The 12,320-nt window shown below is 39.6% G+C and overlaps 1 protein-coding gene across 5 annotated transcripts in view; it reads right to left on the reverse strand.

Moving 5' to 3' along the window:
* The window catches only part of MIA2 (MIA SH3 domain ER export factor 2), a 37,049-nt gene extending 25,054 nt beyond the window's left edge, over positions 1-11,995 (reverse strand). For 2 of the 5 annotated variants that reach the window (XM_075753936.1, XM_075753935.1), the window contains exons 1-7: positions 11,692-11,995; positions 10,044-10,177; positions 8,655-8,741; positions 7,184-8,342; positions 3,497-3,712; positions 3,278-3,375; positions 44-175 (exon numbers count right to left, since the gene is read on the reverse strand). In XM_075753936.1, coding sequence (XP_075610051.1) covers positions 44-175; positions 3,278-3,375; positions 3,497-3,712; positions 7,184-8,342; positions 8,655-8,741; positions 10,044-10,177; positions 11,692-11,806 — 1,941 coding nt within the window. In that variant the 5' untranslated portion in view covers positions 11,807-11,995. Of the gene's footprint in view, positions 1-43; positions 176-1,149; positions 1,350-1,869; positions 2,049-3,277; positions 3,376-3,496; positions 3,713-7,183; positions 8,343-8,654; positions 8,742-10,043; positions 10,178-11,691 lie in introns of those variants that run through there. The other 3 variants (XM_075753937.1, XM_075753939.1, XM_075753938.1) reach the window with 3 other exon arrangements.
* Positions 11,996-12,320: the final 325 nt, after the last annotated feature.

Raw genomic sequence — 12,320 nt, forward strand, 5'->3', positions numbered from 1 at the left:
CATTAATGCACTCTACGTATCTGTATGTAACTTGAACACTTACTGATTGATAACTTCTATACAGGAACACGAAAACTGTAAAGGCTCCAACAATGCCAGCACAAATCACAATTTCCCATGCGAAACCATACAGATCAGGACCAGGTCTCATTTCTTCAGGCAGTGAAGCCACAGCCTGAAAAATAAAGTAGTAAGCTTCAACTAAAGGAAAAGAGATTAATATTTTCAACAGAAATATACATGACATATTGACTTAGTTTACTTTTAAGCCTTGTGTAGGCTTGTACATCTATTTTTTCCAAAATGCTGAGAAAATGGTTAACAGAAGCCTTTGATTTTTAAATTATGCATTTACCAAGTGAAGAAACAAAAATAAGAAAGGAGAAAGACTCCAACAAGATATAATGATGACTTGATAAAGCTCTGCAAACTTTTCTTTTTGAAGCCACCAATTATGGTAAATTGTCCTTCGAGTTGTCTACATGTTTCACTGTTATAAGAATCAATGTTAATAAGTATTTTATGACTTACTTGTAGAAAATTTCTTTGATAGAAAAACCTGCTCATCAGCTCCATGCTAACATAACACACTGAACACAAGTCAATGATTTAACCCACTTTAAACACACTCACGTTTTATTTGTAAACAGAAATCAGTGTTTTCTCAAAGACATAAACTGCTTAATGTAGCTGACACTTACTGTGTGACGTGTGTGTAAGAACGTGCTACTACTCTGCAGTAAAGTCTCGATCTCTTTAATCAAACGGCCAGCCTACCCCCATCTCAAGCCAAGCGGGGGGTGCATGTGTGATAGCAGGGAGCGTTCGTTTCGCTGCTTTGCCTTTCGGAGACCTCTGTTATTCCCGAAGAAACCGCCAGCTTCAACAAGACCCCGGGCCCCCTCCCGGCCGGCTGTCGTGCCCCGACCCACGCCGGCGAGGCACAGCCCGGCTCTACGCCGCGCACGGACGGGGTTTCTGTGCCGCAGCCGTGCGCTCCGGTACGGGGCCATTTCTCTCAGGCCCGAGCCTCCCGCCACCCCTGGCAGCACCGTTTCCCTCACGCTCCCCCCAACGCTGAAGCGCCGCGGCACAAGTCCCCGGCCCTCGCCAGAGCCCAACCCGGGCGGAGGCGGGTCTCGCACTCACCCTGCGCGCCCCCTCCAAGGCCAACCCGCAGTAACGCTGCGCGGTCTCCCGCAGGCCCAGCCACAAGCTGGCGGTGGCGACGTCCAAAGCATCCCCGCGGCCGCCGGCAGCCATCTTACCGCGGAGCCGCGGCGGCACGGGCTCACCACCGCGCGGCCCCCTTCCGGCTCGCCACTTGACAACCGGCCTGTACCACTGCCGCGGGAAGGAGGGGAGGAAAAAAACACTGCTGCCGCGGGGGGGAGGGGAACAGCGCGGGTACAGGTGGGAGCAGCCTGGGGAGGCTGAAGAGGGCTGCGGGCAGTACCACTGCGACGTGAATGGGGGAAACAACACCGCCGCCGGGGGGAAGGAGCGGGAGATACCACTGCCAGGGGACGCGAGAGCGCGACGGCGGCAGCGGGCCTCGGGCCTCACCGTCCCGCCTGGCCCAGAGCAGGGTGCCTCCGGACGCGGCTCCCAGTTCCAGAGCCGACGGGGCCGAGGGGCAGGTGCAGCTCAGGGGTGCCCTCTCCGCGGAGCTGCCCGGCGCGGGGGACGCCTGGCGGCTCTGGGCCGCAGTCTCCGGGACCTCTCCCGACAGACAGAGAAGTGGGAAGTACCGACAGTTCGCTTCAGCGTACGCCCGCCGCCGTCCCCCTGTCCTCCGGTACTGACGTGGCCCCGCTGGCCACGAACCTACTCCTGTTCCCCCTCAAAGTTAGCCGCAGGGAAACTCACCGTCCCTTTGGCGTCCGCTCTCTCCATCCGCACCCGTGCAGCAGCAGGTCTTCACAAAAATAAACCGATCTGGGCTAGATTCCTGGGGAAGGGCCTGGCTCCGGCCGGGGAGCCATGCCACCTCGCCGCTCCCGTTCCCAGAGAGGAGCCGGAGCTGGCATTGGCCCGGCGGAGAGGGCGGGGAGGGCAACAGGTGGGTCAGCGACCGGCGGCGGCTTCCCGCTCCTGCGCAAGGGGCTGCGGACGTGCGCTGGCCCCACGGGCCGTATGACCGGCCCCACGGCTCCTAAGGACCGGCCCTACAGCTCCGGGTTTGTATTATATCTTTTTTTTTTTTTTTTTTTTTTTAACATGTACTTACACTGGGGTTTTTTGTTTGTTTTTTTACGTGTGGTAACTCAGTTTTCACAATGCAAGGTGAGTGACTTGCCTGTGAAGCTGGTACCACCTGAGAGACTGTGAGAGGTAGAAGGTGGAAGTGGCTTTTTTAGCAGTATCAAATACAAGAATGAGTTTGGCCATAGCAGTTAGCTATCAATGAGCATTGAAATCCAATCTAGTTCATGAGGGGAAAAAAGCAAAGCCCTTCAGTTTTCTTCTACGCTGCGGTTCAGCCAGAATCTGTGTAAGTACACTGGAAATCGGGAACAAATTTATGTGGTTCTTAAACTTCAGTTATGCAATCTAAACAAAATTAAAGCATCAAAATTAATGAAGTTTACCATATACCGCTTTACCTGGTATTACTCATCTGTTTAGAGGGGACATCTACCTTTTCTCACATTCTCTGGCAGCAGTTTCTTGGGCAATTATGTCCAGTAAGGCCCACCTTCACTCTGTCCCTACATTTTGATATTTAAGACATCCCCATAGCAATCAATCCCATTTTGTATTTCATATAATTGCTTAGAAAAGTATTTTTTATGCAATTATAAACTATGGTAATCTTTGTGAATCAAGACTTTGAAAGTACTTCTTAAAAAAAATGGACGTATTCTGGTTATTTTACTCATCCCAACCCAAACTTTCTAAGTCCAAGCAAATTTAATCAGTACTGTAATGTGAACTAGAGGGAGCATGAGTTTCATGTAAAACAATCAAAACCACAAAAAAATGCTGATATTTTGACCACTGAGGTGTTTCCTGCCTGTTCTGTAAAAACAAACAAAATTACACTAAGTTCATCAGATTCCACAGTGCAAACAACAGCAGCTAACCTGACATTTTCTTGTTCCATCTCTTTCTCATTTAGCATGAGATACTCCCAGAAGCAAGGGGACTGCAGCGGGATTATTTAAAAGGATTTTTTTTTCTTTCTTTTTTTGGGGGGGCTTCATTACAGAACATAACCAATAAGTGCCTTAATTTTGCACTAATGTCAACAATATATCACATAAAGAATTCTTACCTTTTTGATAATAGTCATCACTGCTGAAAATACAGATTTTATTGATTCCTCAATCTCAAGAGCATTCAAGCACAGAAGTATCTGATATATCCAACCTCCTTTTGGTTTGTTCATAAGGGAAAAAAAAAAAGGTTTACATTACAACTGTCAATATAATTCCAACTTTAAAAAAAAAATCGCAAATTTATTTTCCTTAAAATTAAGAAACTTAACACTTACCATTACTTGGAACATAGTTCTGGATGGCATCTGAGAAAGGCTTTTTGACATCAAATGGAAAGTCAGCTACTGAACTGTCCAGTTTTTCTTCAGAATTTACTGAAGGAATCACTATTGCTTTAGAATGTTGGTCACTGTTGTATTCACAATCTACAGCTGCATTCATTTCATGTTCCTTCTCTGGTGTTTCTTCTAATAGCTTTCTTCTACTGCCTACTGCAAATGGTTGTGAAGGGAAATCATGCTTATTTTCAGAGGATTCAACTTACACACACACACACACTTTTATAAGATATTAACCTCTACAGAGATTGATTTTTTTTTAAAGTTATTTTCCTCAGCTTAAAGCCAAACACTAGAGTGCTACATTAGAGTAAAAACATGCTACAGATTTATGATTTAAGAAATACTGGTTTGAATAATGGTCTTAGAACAGAGTTTAGAGGATAGAACTTTAAGCAAAGTTGGTGTTGTAGTAAAGTAGTTAAAAATCAACGTTCAGGAAAAAAAAAAGCTTGTTTTTGATAGCTAACCTATAGATTACCTGTTCAGGATTAGTAAGTCTCTTTCTTACATCATATCCAAATAGAAGTGGGAAAAGCTTTATGAAAAGAACAATTAAAAATGCCATGTAGGATTAAAGATTAACAGCTTCCCACAAGATAAACTTTACTGTGAAATACGAGAAACTACAGGCATGTTCAGGCAGAAGTGTGACTGCAGGCACCTAGCTGCTTCAGTTTCAGTGACTTGGAGTAAGTTTCCTGAAGCAAATAAAATATCGCTTTCAAAAAACCCCACACCTTGCTTACCCATGTCAGGAAAAAAAAAAATTTACAAATCGATTCATTTTTAATTCTATGCTTCAAGCCACTACTAGCCAAAGATACCCATCCCAAATAGTCCAATAGTCAAAAGTCAGGAAGAGTAACTGTCTCTTAAACTGTCACCATTATATTAACTCAATCTGTATTATCAGATCCTCAAAATATCATAAATCAGTCATTAACTACTATGAGTCAGGCTCGCTACCTCTTGATTTTAAATCACCAGAAGGAGACAGTGTTGTATCTGTTGGCTTTTTTTCCTCAGACAATGCATATTTTGTTCTTGCCAAATCACTGTTAGTGAAGCATTAGTCCAGTACCTTTAGCTGCAGTTTGGGCTGCACACTTAATTGTTATAGCAGACAAAAGCTCTGGTAGCCCTAGAAGAACATTCCTTTTTTTCCATACATTTTTCCTGCCCAGTGTCCAAATTGTGCCCTTTTTGTACAGACACAATCACTTGTTTCCTCTGCATAACATTGTCTTCACATGAGTAAGCTGTGATTTCATGATGAATCTTTTCAAATTGCTGGTGCAGCTGCATCAGTTTGTTACCCTCACAGAGATGCTCTAAGCAGTGCTTAACATCTTGTTTTAACTTTAAGTGAAATTGTTGGAATGTAATCAATGGCTTTGGTAAATCTGAGTGTTTATCATACAATATTTGCTTGGTTTGGGGGACATGAACTCTGCCCTACTATAATTTTGTTTTCATTGGATTCTGCAGCAGGATTGTTCCCAAAATGCCAAGCTGTCCTTCCTCAAATTTTTCTTGCATGACTTCTAAATTGATTTAATAATTTACTGCACCTTCTGCAGATTTAGTAGTATCTTTTTCTTGTTCAGATTCCTGCACAGAAGAATGAGATGGAGTTAAGAATTAATTCTACTTGTCCTAGCGTCATCCCTATTTTCAGTTGTTTGTTTTGGGTTTTTTTTTGTTGGGTTTGGGTTTTTTTGACAAAACATGTATCCTCAGACTTTTTGTCTACAGACTTAATTGTTAGTTTTACTAAATATATTTGCAAAGAACTCTGATAGTATAGTAAAAATACTACCTGGAACCCTTTCTGTGAGAATATAATTTTTGTTATTTATATTTCTGGACTTTGACCCTCTCTGATTTTCAGATTCTTTTTTTCTTTCCCTCTCCTATCTTGTTTTAGTAGCAGCAATTAATTTTTTAGTATTATCCATTCTTTCAGTTAGAGCAGTATCTTCTTTTTCAACATGCTTTATCAGCCCAGGTTTCTGAGCGATCCCAGGTTGCCAGAATTTAATCAATCTGTTTTTTTTAATAGCAGTCTGGCTTTCTAGTTGGAGGGGTTTAGGAGACTAACCGTAATGCTATTTTTTTTAAAAATGTCTTCTATTTTAGAGGGCTGCTAGCATAAAAGTTCCCATTCAGACAGACTAGTATCATGTGACTGTTCCTTTTATTGTCACTAAATCTTCCTTATAAATTTTTTTTTTTACTTTGATTCAGCTGAAGACTTCGGCATTACTGTGCCTTTTGAAGTAGTGTTTGATGATGCCTTCCAAAACTCAGATTCATTTTCTATGTTTTTGTATCTTGCACTGTCAAAATGGCTTGAATTGATGGCCCTAAATCTGGTGATACAGAATAATCTTTTCTTTGACTGTATCACACGTGACTCATGTTTCTTTCTAAAATCTGAAGCTACTAGATGAGGGGTGAGGAGAGAAAGGTTGGTCTGGAGTCAATTCTTGGGACTCCTCAGATTTCTGACCCTGTTCATAATTAAAAATATCCTGACTGAAATCTTTGATGCTGTTTTCATAAAAACCCAGTGGGCCGTTTTTGTTCTCTGGTTTGTGAATTTTCTCTTTTACATCGCCATCCATTTCAAACTGGCTTTTCGATGCTGAATTTTGTTCTGTATCACAGCATTCGACTGGTTTGCCTTTCTCAGATGTTTCCAGAGTAAGACTTGGCTCACATGGGGTCATCTTGATGCCCAGATGAACATCTGCAGTTCCTGGTAGTTCCCCATAGCTTGGTAATTCGCTATCGGTAAATCTGAATTTACAGATTCTTGAATACAAGCATTCAGGTTATTTTGTTCTTTTTGGACTGCTTCAACCATGTCCATTTTTTATTTTTCCTGCAGATGAGTTCCAATTTCCACTGTGTTTTCAAAATTTAATTTTGAAGGTAAATGTAGAGAATCTTTGGAGACAGGGTCACTATAATAAACTTTTATATTGGTGTTTTCCTGACTTTTGCTACTCTTAGAAACATGTTCTTCAGCACTGGAATAACTAAACAAGGGCACATACTGTCTTTGAGATACTTCAGGTTGTACTAGTGTTTTGAAAGATAAAATTTGTGAAGTATCACTGTCGCCAACTGATTTGACAAAATGTTTTCCTTTTTCATTACTGCGTTCATTATTTTGCACAGCTAGTGAGGAAAACAGATCACTTCCATGGATTGCGCCCTCATCTTTTTCAGACAGCTTCTCACTAACTATCTGATTTGCCTGTACTTTCATTGCTCTGTTATTATTTCCTTGTAATATTTCGTTATCATTTTCAGTTTGAGAGGTTTCTTCACTAAAACCCACACCATCTTGCAAACTCTGCACTTGGTCCTCTTTGGGTGTTGAACTCCAAAACTTCAGTATGTCTGCAAAATGACTAAAAGCGAAGAAACGGCTCTGTTCTTCAGATACATCAGGCTTTTCTTCTGTGTTTTTTGTGTCTGAGGGGTCACAATTCTGAGGTGGGGTAGGAGAAGAAATAATCTGATGTGATGCAATTAATTCATGTCCCTGTTGATTATCATATGTGTCCATATTATAATCAATAAAGCTATTATAAATATTTGAATACCAACCTGACTGGCCATGTTTGTTTTCTGACTCCTGATTTCCCTTCTTAGCTTCAGTGTTTTTCAGCAGCAGGCTTTCTGATACCGAGTCTTGTTCTGAACTGTAAGGTTCAGTTGGTTTCTCTTTGTCACCTGGTAGTATATCAAATGATGATTCTGTGCTATTTGAGGTGCATTTGGTGTCATTAAGAGTATGCACACTTGCTGGTATCTCCCCAGGATTTCTCATGTTACTGATTGAATCTATTATTTCTTGTGCATAATTCTCATCTTCTTCATCTGTCACTGCTTGAACTGTCTCCTTTGGTTCTTTGTCCATGTGTGATTCTTTCTGCTCTAAAGTCTGCACTTCTTCATTCTTATTTGCTTCATCCTCTGTTTCTCTGCTTTGCTGGTCTTCCATAGCAATTGTATCTTTCTCAGCATGACCAAAATTAAGAACATTACTTAAACCCAAATTAAACCAATTTGATGTGGATTCTTGGCTTTCACTCTTTTCTTCTTCTGTCTGTAACTCTGTGGCCACTGTTTCCTGTTCGTTACTGGAATGTCCAAGTGTACCAGAAACATCATGGATTTGGGGATCATTTTTTTCTGATGCAAAACCAACATCCACATTCTCTTCACCAAGATACAGAAAGCTCATCAGCCCACCTTGAAACCAAACAGATGCTGGGGGTTCTTGTTCCACCTTATCATCTGGCTCCTCTAAGTCATTTTCAGCAGTTACAGCTATTTTTCTGCCTCGGTATGTATTTTCTTCTAAAGATTCAGTAATGCCTTTTAAGGGCTCTTCATCGTTTTTACTTCCTGTGGTGAACCATCCTGCAATCCAACTAGACTGAACTGGAGTGGGTTCTAGTGGGAGACTGTTTTGCATTTCTGGCTCTTCAGTATCATCTTTGCTGTTGTCATTTTTTCTATCCAACTTTTTGCTTGCAAATTCCTCCGGAGTGTGAGATTCCTTGGAATCATTTTCGGAAACTGATTCCACTCTTTCTTCCTTTTGCATGGAGTCTCTTGCATGTTTTAAGAGTTCGTTTTCATGCAACTTTGATTCTGCATCAGATGATGAATATTCACTTTCTTTGTTGTGATCATGTAATGCGCTATCTTCGTTTTCAAAAGTGTACTTATCTCCATGAAGGCAAAGGAAATCAGTTTCCTAAAAGAACAATAATAAGATGTTGTCACATGTAATTTTCTACAGCACTGTATAGCAGCAATACTCTCTTTCTTTCTGTGTAATTATGCATGTGATAACTTTACAAAAAGGACTGTAAGTAATTATATTATTCCTAATGGTTCTGTATCATTTATTAGGTAGAAATATGCAAATGGAGCAATAATTAAAAAAAAGCCAAACATGTTTTGAATTATCTGAAATAAAATATGCAGTGACACTTGCATTTCTAACTGGATATTAGATCTTCAATTGCTGTAGACTACATTGGAAAATCTGGTGATGTTGGCTTACCTTAGTGAGCACTTCAACTTCTTTTGCAATAAAAACTTCCTCAACCTTCACAGCATCTCTTGGGAAATATCCAAAATCCTTTCCTTTCTATTAAAAATATAAAAGGAATGAGAGCATTTAAACTTCAGTGAGAAGTACGTTAGGCACTTGTATATATGCTAGAAAAGTATGAATAAACAAATCCTAAGTTTATAGGACTGCCTCCTGCCCCCTTCATTTTGTTTGGTCAAAAGATTGGTTTATTTTTTTCCTTCACAAAAGCGTTCCATTTGCCATTTCAGAAAGCAAGGGGAAGTATATTACTCCATACTATTAATTTCTGTATTATTTTTATGAATGTGTTTTTTGTGCGGAACCAAACAAGTAGCCTTAACACTGCTTCACCTGAAGATAGTGTTGTGTGCACAGATGGTCTCAGCCAGCTCCTACTAAAATCGGCTGCAAATTTCCCATTGACTCAAGTGGGAGAAAAATTAATAACTAATGACCCACAATAAGTTACAAGAAAAGTAGGATATGAAATTCAAGTACGAGGCCAGCTGCCAGCTGAAGAGAAAATGGCAATGAAGATGGCAACACTACAGAAAAGAAGTTGATAGCGCCCAAAAGAATCAAGTAAGGGTCAGTCTGATGAAGAAACCAATTACTAGCTTTATGTCACACCATCGCACGTAGCCTTTAATGGGGGAATACATCTTGGAAAGAAAGGAAGAGTGAGGTACCTGCAAAGATACTCTCGAATGAAAGAAAGGAAGACAGAATTTCACTGTTAAACAATAAATGTGACAGATGATTTACCAAAAAGTTTACCAGTATCTTCTGGTTTCAAAGCACTTAAACAGTGTTACTAGCAGTTGGATTTGGATCAATGCATCTATTCCTTCTTTGCTACAAAACAACTACATGGCTGTTCTAACTACATTGTCAATTGTTCCAAACCATTAAATATACCTGATAACTTCGCTGGGAACTTTCCTCGAGCACTGAACTGTGAAGTCAGGTCCCAATACCGGATCGCTGATTAAGCAACTGTAAAACCTTCTTACCCACAGACCTGAAGGTTAGGTACCTGATGTGATAGACCTGAATGTTTTTAAGGGAACCAGATGAAATCATTATAGCCAAATGATGAGATGAAGGACACAGAAAACTTGGATTCTGATCTTGACTTTGTTTCTCCATGAGTGATCTTTGCCAAGATTTGATTTTCCCTTTCTATATAAAGATAATAACAATGACCCATCTATCAAATACTATATTGATCCATGACTGGTTCATATTACAAAAAGAGATGGAAGATCTCTAGAAGCAAGCAGACTGCAGTTGTTACGCTACCATTATACTATCTAAATTATTTATGGGGAGATTCTTTCAGATTGAAGTACTTACACTTCCTGTCCACAAATTTTCATTTTTCCTTGAAAGTTTGGAGTATACCATTATCTCTTCCCCTGTTTTGAAGTTAAGATACCGGCAATCAGGCCCTGAGTAGTCTGTAGTGGCTTGAACTCTGCTCATTGCTGCTGGAATAGTATGTAGAAAGAAAGAAACAAGTAAGTATCATCACAGCCATTTTGGCTGAAGTCAGATAGGTTACTGAAGAAGTCTGAGATATATATAACACATTAAAATGATTGTTAACACATCAATATGTGCTTTGTTGATACTAATCCATTCGTATCAAGTGGAAAGCAAGTAATGCAAAAAGCAGCTCTATCTTGTTTTCTTTCCTATTTACTACAGACATCAAGGAGGAAAGCTCTTGTCCTACATGGGTATTTTCCAGTCCTTATTCAGCCAAGCTTTCAATGCTGAAATGCATGGGGAGAATTAGCAAGTTCAACTACTAGAAGCCAGATCTAAACAGCTAAAAAATACTTCCCAGGCATATTTATAATTGTGTATTTTAGAAATTCTAAGTTAAATCTAATAATTACTTCAGGGATTTTGTCTTCTATTTTGAATACTTTTATATTATGAAGAAAACAGGTAAGTTTAAGCAATATAAACCTTAAACACATTGTCGAAACCAAAGTTCCAGTTCAATTTGAATGACTTTAAATTCTGTTTTGTTTCCACCCCTGTCTCCCCACAGAAATCACGATTGATGTGCTCTGGCCAGTTTGAAGCCCATTCCACATGCTGTTCCACAAAGACAGACATCCCTGAGCATCCAGAACCCACTGAAGTCAGCGTGGCTCCACAGGAAAATAAAGATCCATCAGCAGAGGAAATCTAAGGTATCTCTCTTCCACTTCAGAACAAGCTATCCACATTGAAAGTGCAACAATTAAGGCTGCCAAACCAATGGAGATGGCTTAGAAAGAGCTCCAACTACACATGTTTATGACAGGTTTCACAATGGCAATCAATGGGTAATAAATGGGGCATTATTTATCGCTGCCCACTTGTGATTCAGTGGCTCTGCCTCCTGCAGAGCTATTTACTCCCCAGGAACTCCATAATTAGTTACTGCTCTTACTTCTTATTAAAGAAGAAAAAAATAAGTAAAGAGGATATATTAACAATGTCTTTTATAAGAAGGATTACTAAAAACCAAAACCAAACAGTTCACTTACAGTAGAAGAAATATAGAGTTTTGCCAAATGGGCTGTGAATGTACTATAATCACAAGATATATAGTCACCTTTCTCAGTTTATAGCCTACCATTTTTGGGTTTTTTAAATTTATCTTCTACCTGTAAAGAGTTAATTAAAAAATACTTTAAAGCTGCTTTATACTGTCCATTTTGAGGAAACCTGAGAAAAACGAGCTATTCAAGAGTATTTTTGCTGAACTTTGATCTTAAAATACTTACACAATGCAATCCAGCAAGTATTTTTTTCTTTTTGTTTGAAAAGTTTAAGCCTATTGCTCATAAACTTAGTATATTGAAACAAAAGTTTTCTATGACTACTCATTTTCAGCCTGTTTCATTGCTAATTTTGACATTATGGTTCATAACAGCCACACATACACCATAGGCGCCTTTTGAAAAAAAAAACAAAACCAAACAAACATCAAACTTGTACTTACTCTCACATTCCTGATCACCACATTTCTTCCATTCTGAAAGTACCTTTGTACTCTGCAGCCTTGTTAAAAATGAAATTACTAATAGCAAAATTCTCTGATCCAAGATCCTCAACATTTTAGATTAGAATGCACTGAAACTGTAGAAACTGCATCGATGTGCGGTTAGCAAGAATATTCTACATTATTTTTTCTTAGCCTAACAAAACATTACAAATAAACTTATAATCTTATTTTCCTTCTTTCATCTGCTTAAACAGAAGTACACTATGCTAACCTGCTAACAATCTGCAAAGTCAGGTGTCCTGATTATGCACATACGTTTAATAATTAACTATGTTCGGATAGCTAGACTGATGTTTTGAATACAAAGAAACTAGTTCTGGTCACATAAAAATTTAGCCCCTGTCAGATTCTTTTGTACTGAGGTTGTGGAAGGCTGTGTTAGGGAAAATTCAACAAGAATGGTATTAGCATTTTTTCTGGATTATGAATGTGTTTTTAATATAAATCTTCCATCTGATTTTAAGACTATCAATTTTATGCTTATATTGATTTGCATAGTTGTTAATATAGCTACTGACAATTTTCTAGCTTTTTTGTTTAATAAGGTATGTTTTGTGTGCACCGAT

The sequence above is a fragment of the Balearica regulorum genome, chromosome 5 (assembly GCF_011004875.1).
Source record: "Balearica regulorum gibbericeps isolate bBalReg1 chromosome 5, bBalReg1.pri, whole genome shotgun sequence".
In the NCBI taxonomy this organism is placed as follows: domain Eukaryota; kingdom Metazoa; phylum Chordata; class Aves; order Gruiformes; family Gruidae; genus Balearica; species Balearica regulorum.